This window comes from Nannospalax galili, unplaced genomic scaffold (genome assembly GCF_000622305.1).
Source record: "Nannospalax galili isolate Female #2095 unplaced genomic scaffold, S.galili_v1.0 scaffold391, whole genome shotgun sequence".
Taxonomy (NCBI): Eukaryota; Metazoa; Chordata; class Mammalia; order Rodentia; family Spalacidae; genus Nannospalax; species Nannospalax galili.
In genome coordinates, this window is record NW_008329323.1 from 749,551 (window position 1) to 767,152 (window position 17,602).

The window sequence follows — 17,602 nt, forward strand, 5'->3', positions numbered from 1 at the left end:
AAAATATAATTTAGAATACATAGCATATTGATATCAGTCCAGATATATTAAGCAAAGTACAATGGCTCAGAGGTTCATTGAATCAAGAGCCCGCTCCATCAAAATGGCAAGTTTTCTTAAGAGCAGGTTGTGCCAACTCCATGCCAACCAGTGGGAGTCGAGATTCTTTGCCTTGGCATTGTTGTCCCCACTTCAAGGGTCACCCAGCATAATGGACTGTGCCTGTCTTAGGTTGTCTGATCTGTCAGGATCTTACCTGCCATTGACTACCAGCCCTTGAAGGGTGGGTCCCTTTCTGTGGTTTGGCAGAGGGAGAGCAGTACATCCAGTATTGGCTTGCTTAAATGCCTCCTCAGAGGTCAAGAACTTGTTGAAACCCATCAGAGGCCAATTATAGGTTGATACAGGCAAGGAACAGTGGGTCCTTGTTTGCAGAGACATGCCTGGCAGGATCTGGAGGTCGGGCAACATCTAACTGAACTAGCCTTAACAAAATTAACAATGCAGGGTCCAAAAATTAGGAGATACCAGTAATGGCTATAGTCTCTGCTTGTGAAGTGAGATACTCAAGGTCATCCCAGGTTATCGGGTGTGCCATTGGAGCCAGTTGCTTTTGTGGTCTGCGACGCTGGGTCAGTCTCTTGGTGGTTGAGAGGTGTGCCACTTCTTGGTGGTTGAGAGGTGTGTGAAATTAGCTAATTTATGTGAAGGAAGAGGCCATTGCTCCACCCATATGCAAGTGTTAGTGTCCCCCATTAGTTTGATGGGGGGCAGCTTGGGCAGTGGAGCAGTGGCCATTAGAATTGGGGATGAGGGTGGGGGGCTTTATCTAACCACTGGTCTACAATGCGGCCATCATAAAAGGCAGCTAGGAGTGGTTTAATAGCTCCTGCATTGCCATCAGGGACAGTTCAGACCACAGGACATTGGACCTGTAAAGTATGTTGTAAGCCCCCAACACCTTGTATAAGGGGTCCAGGCTTACAGTGCCAATGAAACAAGCTTCTTCCTGTCTGATTACAGTAATATTGGCCCCCGTATCAATTAGGCCTTTAAACTTACGGCCATCTAGGAAAAGTCGCATCCTAGGCTTATGCAAATCAATACGTATCGTCCATTGGACATGGGAGGTGTATTTCCTTACTTCCTCTCTTTGGGGAGGGGCTTAGAGGCGCCCCGTTGCCTATTTAAAGGTACCTTTTGTATGGGTTTACCATCTGCATCCACCTTAGACCTGTATTCTCTTGCCCAATGAAAGCCTTTGCGGCATCTCGGGCATTTTGAAAGAGGAACCTGGCTCCTTTTGGCCTCTTTCATAATCTTATTAGGACAGGTATGTGACCAATGACCCTGTCCCCCACAGGCCCAACATTTGCCTTTGTCCATCTCGGCCTGTGGCTGATGAGCAGCCAGTGCCTCAGCAAGGGCTGCAGCATGGGCCCGAGCAGTCCCCACATCTCAGCAGGCCAGAATCCATTCAGAAACATCCTTGTGTCTAACAGGTCCTATGGCAAGGTGACACTCGTAGAGCAGCCTTCATATACAAGATCCTAGAGCAAGGCATCAGCAGCTCCCTGATGACTGATCTTTCTATTTATACTTTGTTGGCATCTCTCAACAAAATCAGAGAAAGACTCACCTGGTTTTTGCATCAATTTGGTTAATTTGGTATCACCATGAGTCAGCATACTTCGAAAAGCACAAAGCACGCAAAGCTGTACTTGTTCAAAGTAGCAGGGAGGTCCCTGTGCCTGAGCTTGGGGGGGTCTCAAAATTGCCACGTCCTACTAGAGCATCAATTCCAATGTTTTGGATGCTGGCATTTCTATTGTGCTCTGCCTGTTGTTCACATTCATCTTGGTAAGCAGCTTTCCACAAAAGGAAATCACCTCCCTGTAAGCAGGCACAGGTGATAGTCTGCCAATCATAGGGGGTATTGGTCAAATGACTGATTGTCTCTAGTAACTGACCAAACCGGGGGGGTGAATGCCATCCTCAACTGCTGCCTTACACAGCTTCCTTAAGGTATCATGATAATATGGATTCCAGACATTGGGGTTCTGTTGTCCCTGATTGACAGTAACTGGGAAGAACTGTGGAAAATCTCCCATTGTATCATAGAAGAGGGGCCTAGGTGGGAGGGGCTTCCAGTCCTCCTCTGGAAGGGAGGGGTAGATGGACTGGGGGGGAACTTCCTTGAAGCTAGTGCAAGATGGCAGAAAGTAGCCATTGCCCTGTAATGGCAGAGCGGAGGCTGCCTTAGCTTCCTGTTTTTCATCAAAGCCAATACAAGATGGCAGAGGGTAGCCACCGCCCCATAATAGCAGTGCAGCGGTGATCTTGACTTCCTGTTTTTCATCAGGGGGACCCTTAGACCCTAATTCCTCATTTTTTACCTCATTATCAGCAGTCATCGTTTCTGCATCAGAAGAGAAATCAGGTTTTGACTGGAAACACATGGGACAAGCCGTCCCCACTATCCTGTTGCTTTATTTGTTTATCTATCTCCTTTAATAGGAGATTGTCCTGTTCAGGGGATTCAGAAGGAACTCCCTGAAGGGAGGCCAGAATGGCTGTCACAATGGGGTAGAACAGCCCAGACTGTGGGCGTCCCTCCCTGACTTCTCTACACTGGGCCAAGAATAAAATGCAAGCCCATTGTTCGGGATCCCAGTAAAAAGAATCTGTAAACCAGGGAGCAAGAGCTAGCACTTCATCTAATACCTTAGTTACTTCCTTTTTTGTTACCCTAATTTGCCTACTCCTGAGGAGAGAAATCAGTGCAGCAGCACAGGAGCCGGCAGCAGCTGGATGACTATTCCCCATATTGGAGGTCACTCACCCTGCAAGACATACCCAGAATGACTCAGGACCTGTTTAGGAAGATGATCAGCAGAGACAGGAATGACACGCCAAACAAAAGACAGCAAGCCAGGAGAACGAAAGCAGCGAGCACCCACGGAATAATCACTGGCAAAGGGGGCATCGGGAGCCCTGAGTGTTACAGCTCAGGGTGTTACAGCTCCATGGGGCAGGAGGCTTCGTGTCCCACATTGGGCACCAGCTGTGGTCACTGCCAGCGGTGGCCGCTCCTTCATTCTCATGGGAGTCGAGACTGCTCCTTTGCTCAACCTGGGCTGAAGCTGCTCTTTCTGCCTGCCCTGGGCTGAGGAAGCTCTTCTGCTTGCCCTGTGCTGCCTCCTGTTGTCATTGCTTCTGCCCAGTCCTGGACCCCAGGGCTGGTGAGGAGACTGTGTCAGTGGAGCTGCATTCAGACACAGGTGGCCAGGTTCAGTGACACAGGTCTGCTTTATTGCAGGAAGGCACAAGCTTATATAGGAGTAGTGGTCCAATCACAGCACAGCAAGTAGGATACCTCATTAGCATAACAGGTTTAGTGTCCTATCACAGTTCAGCAAGTAGGATGCCTTATTAGCATAACAAACTTAGCATCCTATTAGGATAACAGACTTAACGTCCTATCACAGAATAGCGGGTAGGATGCCTCATTAGCATACTGGGTTTCAGATTACAGAGCCTGGATTTCTGGAAACCAAGTGACCTTGACTGTTGCAATATCTAAGTGCTGTAATTTGTAATTCCAAGGGTGGTGATTAGGGAGTGGTGAGCTCTAGGCATCAGTCTCATGATCTGCCAATGGGAGCAAGTGTCACAAGGTGTTCCTTGTGGCTCCAGCGATTGGGCCATTGCCTCAGGCCTGCTGTATGGCTGTCATTAAGACTTTCACCCAAGGCTCACGCCTGTCTCCCACACTCAACTATTTGTTGAATAAATCTATTTAGAAGATGGAGGAGAAACGAATCTAGCCATGAAGCCTAATTTTTGTCCAACCAATGTAAAATTTTTTCAATATTTTTATAATTTTTGTAGAAAATGTATAAAAACTGGATTTCTCATATTTCATTATGTATGAGTCTGCCCTGTAAGAATATAGAAGTGCCTACCTTCTAAGACAGTTATTAACAGCAAAGTGAGACAATGTTTGTAAATGTCATAGCACAGAGCTTGGCATATACACTCAACAAATACCAAGGTCCTCTACAAACAGCATCTCTGACACCCCCATAAATAGTACTTATGATTCTGTCATAATGTCAGTTTTACTTGAGGGGTTTTGGAACAGTGCAGTGTGAGACAGGGAACTCCCAGTTGAATCACAGCAACCTTCAATGTTTCTGTCTTGATACTCAGTGAGAGAGAGGCTATTGGGACATCAGCAAAAAACTGTGGTCCACCAGGGCAGCCATAGAAAGAAGTATAAATACTACTCCAATTTAGAGTCCTCTTCACCTATAAGAACCCTCTCCAGTAATGACCTCTTCTCTGTGGCTCCAAGAATGGTCCTCATGAGTGATAACATGGCAACAGTTGATAAAAAGTGTTATCAATGACACCTTGCTATCAAAAAGAGAGAAATTATGGCCTGTGGTAATAACTGCACTGGTTAACTGATAAAGTATAATTTACCCAAAGTAAATTACTAAAAAATTGCCCATTTAGTTTCGAACTAGGTCTAATAGTAGCAAGTGTAGAACAGTGTCCCAGCTCATGCAGTCAGGCAGAGGGAGTATGAATCTAACTATTGTTTTAATTCTATTCAGTCGTTTAACAGATTATACTTTAGCTACCTCCAACACACAGGGGTCATTGACTTTACTCAATTTGTTATTTCTACTAGTTACTTTTCTTATTGCTTCAACAAAATACCTGTCATAGGAAGGGTTTGTTCTGGCTTACATTTCAAGAAGATTCATTCCTTCATGGTGGAGAAGGCATGGTGGCAGGAGTAGGAGGCTGGCTGGTCACACTGCATTGGTAGTCAGGAAGCAGAGAGTGAAACATAAAGTGGGCTGGGATAAAAATCTTCAAGGACCACCCCAAGGCACCCGCTTCCTTCAGCAAGTCTACACATCTTAAAGGTTCTACAACCTTCTCAAACAGCATCATCAGATGGAAACCAGGTGTTCAACACATCAATCTATGGAGGACATTCCACACACATTCAAACCACACTCAATTCAAATGCCAATATCTTCTCTCATCCCAGCCACACCCAGAAACAATGCTTACTCACGTATCTGCACAATTCATGACCTAATTAAAATTGACCATAACATGAACCAAGTTCTAAGGCTACCAACAGAAGCAAATATGTATGGTTTGAAATAGATGATCTAGTTCTTCACTCATTCACATATTCCAGTTTCTTATCCAAGGGTGATTCCCCACTCCTAACTATTTTGATATATTACAACTGAGGGCAAATGATATGATGAATAGTAACTGGAAGGTCAAAGCCAGGAATTGTGCTCAGTATCTTGCAAGGCAAGAACAGTCCACTGAGTACACTTGGCCCCATACACCATCGGGGCCAAGGATGACAAGTCCTGCTATATTCATTCAACAAAAATGTATTAATAATTTACTAATGCTAGAATTAAAACACTGAATCAGGGACTGGAGAGATGGCTCAGTGGTTAAGAGGATATCCTGCTCTTATTAAGAATCAGAGTTCATTTCCCAATACCCATTCCGGGTTACTCACAACTGCCTGTAACTTGCTCCAGCAGACCTGGTGCCCTCTTCTGTCCTCGATGGGTGCTTCACCCACTTGCACCCACTCTCAGATACACACATATACACATAATTAAAAGCAAAAATAGGGAGCTGGAGAGATGGCTCAGTGATTAAGAGCACTGGCTAATCTTGCAGAAGAACCAGGTTTGAATCCCAGCACCCACATGGTGGCTGACAACCATCTGTAACTCCAGTTCCAGGGGTTCTGATGCCCTCTTCTGTCCTTTGAAGGCATTGCATGACACAAGTGCACTTACATGCATGCAGGCATAACACTTAGACACATAAAATAAAAATAAATAAAATCTAAAAAGTAAAAATAAAATCATAAAAAACCACATTGAGTCAGACAAGATCATCAGTCTTGGTGTTTACACTTGACAGGGAACATAAAGATATTAAGCAAATAACTGTACAGTCAGACCTCCACATGTATGAACTCCACATCCATAGATCCAACAGCTTCAGGCTGAATAACACACACACACACACACACACACACACACACACACACACACACTTTTTTTTGGTCTTTTTGAGACAGAGTCTCCCTGTAGCCTAACTGGCCTGGAGCTCACAGAGATTCGCCTGCCTCTGCCGCCCAAATGCTGGGATTAAAAGTATGTGCCACCATGTCTTGCTTAGATTGACTGTGTTTTTAAGAAACTTAATACACTTATTTATGTGTGTATGCCTGGGGGAGGGTACATGTGTGCCACAACAAGTATGTGGAGGTCAGAGGACAGCTTTCAAGAGTCAGTTCTCTCCTTTTTACCATGTGGGTACCTAGAGCTCAGGTCACCAGAGTTGGTGGCAAGTCCCTTAACCCCCTGAACCACCTCTCCTGCCCTGCATATATTGGTTTATCTGTTTGTTTGAGACAGTGCCTCCCAGGCCTGGAACTTGCTATGTAGATTAGGGTGGCCTCAAACTCACAGAGGTCTACTTGCCTCTGCCTCCTGAGTGTTGGGGTTAAAGGCATGCACCACCACACTCAGCCCCTGTACATATTTTTAAATGGTATTTGTTCTGTACATGTACAGACTGTTGTTTCTTGTTACTAAGTAAACAACATATTATATTTGCAAATATTACTCAATTTTATATAAGGGATTTGAACTTCAGAATTTTACATCAGAATTTCGATTCTTCAGAATTTGAGGAGGTACTCTGGGACTCATCCCTCATAGATCCTCACAGGTGATTGTAGTACATAATATATGTGATAAATTATGACAGAGTTTTGAGGTAAATACAAAATATTGAGGTTTAAAAAAAGAGGAGGTGACTCAATGGAAATTTGATGAAAGCTTAGATGAAGGCTTTGCTAAAGAGGTTACATTTAGGTCAGATCTAAATGCATATAGAAATAGGTAGGGCAGAGGCTGGAGAGATGGATCCACAGTTATGAACACAGGCTGCTCTTGCAGAGGACTTGGGTTCAGCTCCCAGCACCCACATGGCAACTAACAATCATCCTCCAATTCCAGGGGATCTGATGCCCTCTTCTGGTCTGTGCAGGCACTGAGTGACAGGTGAAACAGGAAAAACATCCTATGCATGAAAAATAAATAAATACAATTTTTCTAAAAACATGGAATCCCCAGTGGAAACTAGAGCGGGCCTTGAGGTGTGACTCAGTTTGGTTTTCCACAGGAGGCTGCTGAGGCTGAAGACCTGAGGAGAATCAGGGAGTGAATATGGATGCAAACCAGGGAGTGATCGTGTGGCACCGAGAGTCACATCACAGCTCTTACCATACACTAAGAATACGAAGGTTTAATAGAGGAGCAGTTTTTACAGTTTCCCTTTAGGAAGATCCTTCCAGCTGCTGTGCAGAGACAGCCTAAAAGTTTGTGGTCGAACAAGGGGACAACATCCCTGAGAAGGGGACCAGAATTTCACCCAGAAGCAAGAGCAATGGGTCACCATGGAGGGAAAGCAGAGCAGTGGATTGAAGATAACATACCTCTTCTTGCAAGAGGACCTTGTTCCCTACCAATTAGGGTTACAATACTTAGTTCTAATTAGTCTGGGAAGAGGTGTCTGTAAGTCTGGGATCTCCATGTTAACAATCGGTCTCTATGCACCTGCCCTTTAATTGCTTCTCTGCACTCTGCCTTGGGGAGACCAAAGAATGCACAAAGGGAACTATTAGGAAGGAACAACAAACAGAATAATTCAGGGAGTGTGGGACTCCAAAAAGTAGAAGCCGATGAACGAAGGGAGATGACGACAGGGCTTCAGGTGATGGGAATGATCAATGTCAGTTCTCAGAGGTACGGACTATCTCCACCCTACAATGTGTGGGTGCCATCATCCCAAGATTCTGCTGTGTTTACAGTCATTGTTTGAATTTTTCCATATTTTCTGTCACCAGAAACCAATGATGACTTCTATTTTTTTGTCTGTGTAGATAGAAGAAATGCAAGCAGTTATTGTCTTTGGGAAAAGGTGAGGTGAATGAGACAGTTGCTGTGAGCACCCAGATTCAAGAAGACATCAACAATGTCAATAATCAAGATAAATAATATTTAATATAATACTTTTCATTTATGGCACACACCTATACACCTTTAACCCCAGCACTCTGGAGGCAGAGGCAGGAGGATCTCTGTGAGATCAAGGCCAGCCTGTTCTACATAGTGAGTTCCAGACCAGTTGGGGCTACCAGGAGACCCTGTCTCAAAAAGACCAAAAAATTTTTATTCACTTTTAAGTTTATATATATATATATATGGTACAGTTTGATAAGTTGACACATACAGAAATCAAAATTAATTCTTTTTGACTTTCCTATGTCCTTGGCAGGCTTCAAACTTGCTGTGCATCTGAGAACATCCTTGAACTCATGATCCTCCTGCTTCCACCTTCCAAGTGCTGAGATTTCAAGCATGCACCATACACCCAGTAAAAATTAATTCTAAAGATCCACGGTGAACAATATACCAACATTTTAAATAGACGATTGTCATTCTTCCTTTTCCCAAAGACCTTGGGTCTAGAAATATGAGTGAAATTTTAGTTGTTTTAAATTTGTAGAGCAACTAATGTTAAATCAAGAAGCAAATAAGCATTTATTTCTTTTTAACAGTTTTATTTCATTTATTTATCTATGCATATGTTTATTATGTGAGCACACACGTGCCATGGTACATGTGTGGAGGTCAGAGGACAACTTGTGGGAGTTGGTTCTCTCCTTCTACCATGTGGGGACCAGGGATAAAATTCAGGTCATCAGAGTTGGCAGCAAGTGCCTTTACCAGTTGACCATCTCACCAGCCCAAGCTTTATTTTAATTTCAGATTGTATTGACTTTGGGTCAACTAAACCACCATTTGGCTTTTTCTTTGATGGACATAGGGAACCATCTGGGAGACATTTCTGGGTGTAACTTACAAGCTGCCTTTGCTATCAGCTCTTTCACTATTAGAGCACTGGGTTTTTTTGTTTGTTTGTTTGGTTGGTTGGTTTTTTTTTCTTGAGTTGCAATGTTAAGTCATTTATTTGTGTTCTTTCCGATTTTCTGATGTAGGCACTTAGCACTGGGTTTTAAAATGTTTTATTTATTCTTCTTATTTTTTATGTGTATGAGTGTATTGCTTGCATCTATGTAAGTACACCCCTGTCATGCAATGCCCTCGGAGATCAGAACAGTCATCAAACAGATGGTTGTTAGCCACCATGTGGGTGCTGACAACCATACCCGGGTCCTCTGCAAGAGCAGCCAGTGCTCTTAACTACTAGGTCCTCTCTCCAGCCCCAGAACCCTGGTTTTATCTCAGGACTTGTGCTGGCCACTTAAACTTTCCTCATCTATGACAATTTTGGATGTGGTCAAGTGGAAGAGCTCACCACCTTCATATTTTACAGGGAAAGCAACAGATGATCCTCTCTCAAATATTGAGAGTTACATAGCTCACAAATTCTAATGTAACCCAAGATCCTCTCTTTCAAAGAGGACATGGGTATTTTAAGGAAAACAATTCAGTGCATCTTAAGAATCCCTAATCTGAAAATCCAAAATCTGAAATGCCCCATGATGCCACAGTGTAAAATTCCACATCTGACTTCATATAATAGGTCACAGACCAAATAGAGGCACACTAAAATATTTCATGGAGTTATTCTAAATCTGTGAATAAGATAAAACATAAATGAAATTTGCACACTTTGCATCCTATCCCCAAGATAGTGCATGATGTATATGCACATATTCCAAGATCTAAAAAAAGAAAGAAAAGAGAAATAAAAAACAGAAACAGTTTTTTGGTCTTAGGCATTTTGGATAATGGGAACTTTCCTGTATTTAAACACGATGCTCTTTTCTATATTAATGCATCTACCAAAAAAAAGACACTAAAACATGATAGCCACTTTGGCTAAATTTACAAGGTATCTCTCTGGTTCTTGCACACTGTGTGTTTCTTTTCAATCTCATGATAGGACGATAACCTTTCATTTTAGATTTGTTTTGGTGGTGCTAGCTAGATTTTTGTCCCTTGTTTCCAGTCCATGTTTCCTTTCCTTTCCTTCTCGAAAGGACTGCCCCCACCCCTGCTTATAAGCTATGAGAAACAGCTTCTGAGACTCAACTCTGAGAAACAGCTTCTGAGACTCAACTCTGACTCAAAAAACAAGTTCTATTCTAGCTTTATAGCTTAAGTGGGAAGATTTTAGCTGTGACATATCTCTTTATTGCTCAATTTGCTCATCTTTAAAATAAGACTAATAACACCACCCTCCTTGTAAAGTAAAAGAACTCATACATTAAACATTTGAGACCTATCATTACTTTTCAAGGAAATGCAAATCAAAACTCCAATAAGGCTGAAACCATAGCTCAGTAGTGGAATGTTTACCTAGCATGGACTAGCCCCTGGGTTTGAGCCCCAACTCTACAAAATGTAAATTAAATAAAGGGGCCAAGACAATGACTTAGTGATTAATAACACTGGCTACCCATGCCAGGTGACCTAAGTTCAATCCCTAGAACCCACATAAAAGTGGAAGGAGAGAACTGACTCCACGAAGTTGTTCCCTGTGGAGTGAGTTCCATGGTGCATGTATGCATATGCACAGCAGATACACACTCATGTACCAACAGAGGTAGAGACACCTTTTACATACACACACTAATAATAAAATAATAATAATAATAATAAATAAAATATTTAAGTAAAATAAAACCATTAAAATACATCAGGGTAACTGTAATCAGATAGAAAATAATAAAGGGTTGGCAGGGTTGTGGAGAAATCAGAACCCTCACACACAGCTGGTGGGAATACAAAATGAGGTAGTTACTTTCCTCAAATAATTAACCATAAAGTTAATCTATGATTCAACAGTTCCATTCCCAGATACACAGTAAGTGTTATGAAGAGATGTGTTCACACAAAAACTTATACATAAGGGGTTGGAGAGATGGCTCAGCAGTTAAGAGCTTGATTACCAGCACCCACATGGTGGCTAACAACTGTCTGTAACTCAAGTTCTAGGAGATCTGGCGCCCTCTTCTGATCTCCATGGGCATTGCATGACATGGGTGCACTTACATATATGCAGGCAATACACTCATAAAATAAAAATAATAATTAAAAAACTTGTACATAAATATTTATAACATCATAATTTATAATAGCCAAAATTATTAAAACTATTCCAATGCCCATCAACTGATGAGCAAATATGGACTACCAGACAATGAAACAGTGAGCAGGCATGAAAAGGAATGAAGCACTGCTCCACACTACAGTATGGATGAACCTTGAAGATGTGATACTGTGTAGAAGATCCCATACACAAAAGGATGTATATTTTATGATTCCATCTATGTGAAATGTCCAGAAAAGCTAAATCCATAGACTGATTGTGAAGGACTGGGAGAAAGAGTGGGTAGTGTTTCTCTCAGAGGTCTGGAGAAATGACTCAGTGGTTAAGAGCATCACCTACTCTTGCAGATGACCCTGGTTCAGTCCCAGCACCCACATGGTAGCTCACAACTGTCTGTAATTTCGGTTCCAGGAGATCTGATGCCCTCTTCTGGTGACTACGGGCATTGAACAACATGGGTGTACTTACATACATTCAGGCAAGACACTCAAAAAAATAAATTTTTTAAAAAAGGGAACTCAAGTTGGAAAGATGGGTCTGTCAGTAAAGTGTTTGCCTCACAAGCATGAGGACCTAACTTTGATCCCTAGTACCTACCAGGAGTAGTGGCATGTACTTGTAATCCCAGTCATGGGGAGGAGACAGGAGGATCCATGGGGCTCACTGACCAGTCAGCCTACCCTACTTGGTGAGTCTCAGGTCTTACAAACAAAAGGTGGATGATGTTCCTGGGAGCCACACATTAGGTTTTCCTTTGGCCTCCATACCCACACACACAGACCAACACACACATAACACACAAAAAAACTCTCTCTCTCTCTCTGTTCCCCACTTCCTCCCTCGCTCCTTTTTAACTTGTAATGTAATCCAGGCTGACCTTGACTTTATAATCCTTCTCCTTCAGCCTCCCAAGTACTGAGATCACAGTTATGCACCACCACACCCAGCTAGAATTCTCGGGGGGGGGTGTTGTTGTGATGAGATAAAAATGGTCTAAAGCTGGATATGGTGGCACATGCCTTTAATAGTCTTACTCAGGATGCAGAAACAGATGGATCTCTGTGAGATCAAGGCCAGCCTGGTCTACATAGTGAGTTCCAGGCCAGTTGTGGTTACAGGGAGACCCTGGTGTCAAATAACAACAACAAAAATGTTCTAATGTGACTACTACTGGTTATGGAAATCTTTAAATGGTAAGTTATATGATATGTGAGTTGAGTTTACAACTACTAAAAAGGAAGGGGGTGGGGGCTGGGGAGATGGCTCAGTGGTTAAGAACACTGTTCTTGCAGAAGACCCGGGTTCAATTCCCAGCACTCACATGGCAGCTAACAACTGTCTGTAACTCCAGTTCCAGGTGATCCGACGCCTCTTCTGTCCTCTGCAGGCATTGCAGAACACAGGTGCACTTACCTACATGCAGACAATACATGCATACACATAAGATAAAAATAATTAAAATATTTTTTAAAAAAGAAAGGAGGGAAGCAGAGAGAAGGAAAAAGGGAGGGAGAGGGAGAGAGAGAGAAAGAGAGAGAGAGAGGAGAAGGAGGAGGATGAGAAGAAAGGGAATTAGAGAAGGTAAGGACAGAGGGAGAAGGGCAACTGAATTTCTCCATATCACATTCTCACCAGAAAGCCAGCTTCCTCAGGAGTTTTGCAGAAATAGTTTCCTAAGGAAGGCCTTCTTCATGGTTACCTTCAGCTCCTTGTTCCTGAGGCTGAAGATGATGGGACTGAGGAAGGGTGTGAGGACTGTGTAGGTGATGCCCATTAAGGTGTCTCCTTCCAAAGACTTGGGGCCCTTGGGCTTGAGGTAGATGACAGAGGCAAAGCCATAGTGCACAACCACCACTGTCAGGTGGGATGCACACGTGGAAAAGGCCTTGTGCCGCCCCTCTGCTGAGGGTATCTTCAAGATGGCAGCCACAATGAAGGCGTATGAGAGGAGGATGAGGAGGAAGCAGCCCAGCAGGACAGTGATGCATACCAAGCCCACACCCTTGGCCACCACCAGTACATCCTCTCCACAGGCCAATTTCAACAGAGGTGGAACATGACAGAAGAAATGGTGGATCTCATTGGGTCCACAGAAGGTGAGGTTGAAAATGGCTGTTGTCACCATTGTGCCCACAACTGAGCCACCAACCCAGGACCAGGCGACCAAGCAGGCACAACCTTGAGGGCTCATGAGCACATTGTAGCACAGTGGGTGACAGATAGCCACATAGTGGTCATAGCCCATGATGGTGAGTAGGAAAGAGTGGGTGAAACCAAATGTGAAGGAGAAGAACATCTGGCTGGCACAGGCCAGGAAGGCGATGGAGTGCAGTGAGGAGAGCAGGTCAACCAGCATGTGTGGGATGATGGCTAAGGTGTAGAGGATCTCAGAGATGGAGAGGGCACACAGGAAGAGGTACATGGGTGTGTGGAGACTCTGTTCACTCCAGATGGTGACCATGATGATCAGGTTTCCCGACAGAGTGAAGAGGTACATGAGCAGGAACAGAAGGAAGAACATCAACTGAAGGTGAGGGAAGGTAGAGAAGCCAATGAGGATGAACTCAGACAGAAAGGTGTAATTCAACCCCAACATGGCAGCCACAACTGAGTGGGATAAAGAAAGAAGGCTTAGTGTTTAGGAGCACAAGTTTCCTTGGGAGCTCTTAGAAGGACATCAGAAAGGTTCTTTACTTGTCTAAAACATGATTAGTCCACTTGCAAAAATGTATTTATACAGTCATCCCTTAGTATTCATGGGGATTAGTGCCAAGACTTATCATCACCCATCAATATCTATGGCTACTTAGGTGCCTTATGTAAAATGGAGTGGTACTTGCATAGTCTATGCAAATTCTCCCCAGACTTTACTAAATCATGTCTAGATAATTTATAATATCTAACAGAATGTGCATATAATGTAAATGGTTGTTATACTGAATTATCTAAAGAATAATGACAAGGGGCTGGGGATATAACTCAGCTGTAAAGCGCTTCCATGAAAGTATCTGGATCTGTTTATTCTTGGAACGAACATAGAATAATAATCTGTCAAGGTGCAGAAAGGAGGGTTCCCAGGGATCACTAGCTACCTAGTCAGTGAACCTCCAGTTCTAGTGAAAAACCCTGTCTCAGAAAACATGGTGGGTCATACACATAAAATAAAATAATAAATAAAATATTTCAAAGAAAAAAAAAACATCCTAAATCCTCAAACTCATTTGGTCTCCACCTGAAAGAGTTTCTCAACTAGATATTGTAGCATACACCTTTAATACCAGCTTTCAGGAGGAAAAGGGGGTTTGATTTCCATGAATTTGAGGTCAACGTGTTCTACACAGTTCCAGGCCTGTGAGGGCTGCAGAGTGAGAGCCTGTCTCCAAACAAAACCAAACAAAACAAACAAAACCACAAAAAAAAAATAACCAAAAAGAATTTCTCATACAAGTGAGGGTCTGTGGTCTACAATATTCATTGCAGCATAATCTGAGATAACAGAGAGTTTGGGGCATAAAACAAAAACAAAAAAAAAACAGAAAAGAAATCAAAAGATCAACTGTATTATATCAACAGCATGGATCATCTTAACAAGATGAATCCCACAAAACTGGAAAAGTGGAAGAGTGGATTGGGCTGGCTGCACACCATTACTCTTCAGACAAAGCTAGGAACCACAAACAACATCAAAAGAGAGATATGGATGGCACAAAATACAGTTCTGGGGGCACAAAGGAGCTCCCTGGGACAGAACAGTGGCCCTTAGCCAAAGCATTTATCTGCAACCTCACAGATTTCACAAGAATTCAGGCGCATATATGCAGGCATTTTGAGCAGATTATAGCAGGTATATGAGAGGAGGGGACAGGTGGGACACATGATAAATAAATCAACAGGAATTAATAAAGTGGATTGTCACAGATTTGCAGATCAATGGGAGTAAAATATCAGCCATTAAAAATGGGGGAAGGATACTGTGTGATGGCTCAGCAGGTAAAGGTGTTTGCTGCCAAGCCTGGCAACCTGAGTTCAATCTCAGGACCCACATGATGGAGGCAGAGAACTGACTCCTCAAGTTGTTCTCTAGCACAATGCACTGTGACACATATGCACACACACACACACACACACACACACACACACAAATGTAAAAAAATTTAAATGTCATCCAGTATACTCAAAAGTCTGCATTTAACTTTGATAATAATTTCTAAGTATATCTTTTTCATGCATGCACATATGTATCTCTGTTGCTGACTTCTCAAGCTACTGTTTTGATAGCACATTTTCAAATGTTTACCATGCAACTAATTTCATTCCAAGATTACAAACTTGACCCCTTCCCCCCAGCATAGATAATTTTTGGTAAATGTGATTCCTGAGCCAAGAGCAGAATCACACTTGGAAAATGTACAATTCAGTTTGACTTCAGGAAGGGTTATGCCACATGTGAAAGATTTATAGTCTACAGGGAACTAATCCAGTTGAGCTAATAACACACGAGGGACAAATTTTGGCTCTTCTTCATCTGTCCTGTCCATTAGCCACCATCTCTGGACCTCGCTCCTTGGCTGTCCACCACATGGACCCAGCCCCAGCTTTCATCTTGTCCCCCCTCTCTTGGGCCATTGTGCCTGCCCATCTCATCTCCTCTGTTCCTCCTCTCCTCTTACAGTAGAAACAATTCTCTGAGGCAATCATAGGTTGTAACATCTGGCAGACCTGTGACTCTAGCCACAAATGGTCATTGAATGTTGTGATAAACAAATTCCTGATCTCAGGGGATCCCTGAAGCCTGTCATTCCAACTGTTCATCACAAGACTTACCAACTAGCATTGTTACCATCGATGTCTCCTTACTGTTGTCTGCTGAGCTGTCACCCATCTTTCTGTGCCAGGTGATCCCTAAAGGCATTATGACACTCCAGGACATCAACCTCATTCCAGGCTAATTATCCCTCTGACACTGCATGTCTCCTACCCTTCAACACTCACAAGCTCCAGAAGTCTGACTCCTAAATATGCAAATGGTACTAAAATTACAAAAGGGCTTTCTCAACTCTCTTTCTTCCTGGTATGTGCTCCATTCTATCTTTCCTTACCACAACTTATTGGTAAGACTCTTGAAAGAGACTCTCTAGGTTGCCTACAGGAAACCAGAAAAAGAAAGGCCAAAGTTTTCTTCATAGCTGCAGAGCCTAGGCAGAGCACCAGGCTGGTGTACATGCAGGTGTCTCCCTAGCCTAGTCTCAGTGTACCTCCTTCTCAAGAGGGACTCCATTCAACCTATGCAGCTTATACTGCCTATATGCCTGTGTCATAGACCTAAAACTGTGCATAGACACAAAATCAGACAGAAACAGTGGGATACACCTTTAGCCTCAACATTTGGGAGGCAGAGGCAGACAGATGTCTGTGAGATTGAAGCCATCTGATCTACATAGCACCTCCAGACCAGCCAGGGTTAAAGAGTGAGACTTTGCCAAAAAGAAAAAAAGCATCCAGAGCCAACCAGACACACACCCATACCCTGGTTCTGAAATACACACTGACCCATTATACGCAGTAAACACTTAGCCAGAAATGGAGACAGTTACTCACTGTGCATATGCCTAGTGGACAAATAACAAGTGCTTGGTGTTTTATCTGAGAGTTGATAAATTTGGGACACAGAGTAGCTATATAGCCAAGGGCTTTGTTTTGTTTCAACAGTGTCTCCCCAGGTGCATGTCCACCTGGAACCTCACATTGTGACCTGATTTGGAAATAAGGGTTTTCTAGATTTAACCAAAGTATGGATCATAAGATGAGCTATCCTAGATGAGGAAGCACTATATACAAAGACTGGCATCCTCACGTGGAAAGCAGGGGCAAGCAAGGTGATTCAGTCGGTAAAGGTGCTTGCTGCCAAGCCTGATAACCTGGACCCACATGGTAGGTAGAAGGAGAGAACTGTCCCCACATGGTGTCCTCTGCCCTCTGCATGTGCACTGTGGCACCTGTGTGCCTACACTCAAATACATTATGAACACTCACACACAAACAACAATTTAGTATTTTCTAAAAAATTAAAAAGAGAGGCCACATAGTTAGGAAGAGGATACATAAAGACAGAGGCAGAAGCTAGAAGACATGAGGGAAGTTTCTCCCTTAGTATCATAGACGGAATGTGGTCCCACTCACACCTTGGTTTCAGACTACTAGACTTCAGAGCTGTGAGAGTTAATTTGTCTTTTTTTTTTTTTTTTTTTGCCTTTTTGAGACAGGGTCTCCCTGCAGCCCCAGCTGTCCTGGAACTCACTATGTAGACCAGGCTGGCCTTGAACTCACAGAGATCCGCCTGCCTCTGCCTCCCAAGTGCTGGGACTACAGGCGTGCATCACCACGCCCA

At 43.2% G+C, this 17,602-nt stretch overlaps 1 protein-coding gene across 1 annotated transcript; it reads right to left on the reverse strand.

Moving 5' to 3' along the window:
• Positions 1 to 12,862: 12,862 nt before the first annotated feature.
• LOC103736493 (olfactory receptor 10H5-like) lies at positions 12,863 to 13,813 on the reverse strand. Its single transcript, XM_008836012.2, has one exon. The coding sequence runs from the start codon at positions 13,808 to 13,810 to the stop codon at positions 12,863 to 12,865; it is 948 nt and encodes a 315-aa protein (XP_008834234.1). The 5' UTR covers positions 13,811 to 13,813.
• Between the last annotated feature and the right edge of the window lie 3,789 nt (positions 13,814 to 17,602).

Bases quoted from the DNA above. Each gene is read 5' to 3' on its own strand.
- LOC103736493 (XM_008836012.2), bottom strand. From the start codon at position 13,810: ATGTTGGGGTTGAATTACACCTTTCTGTCTGAGTTCATCCTCATTGGC.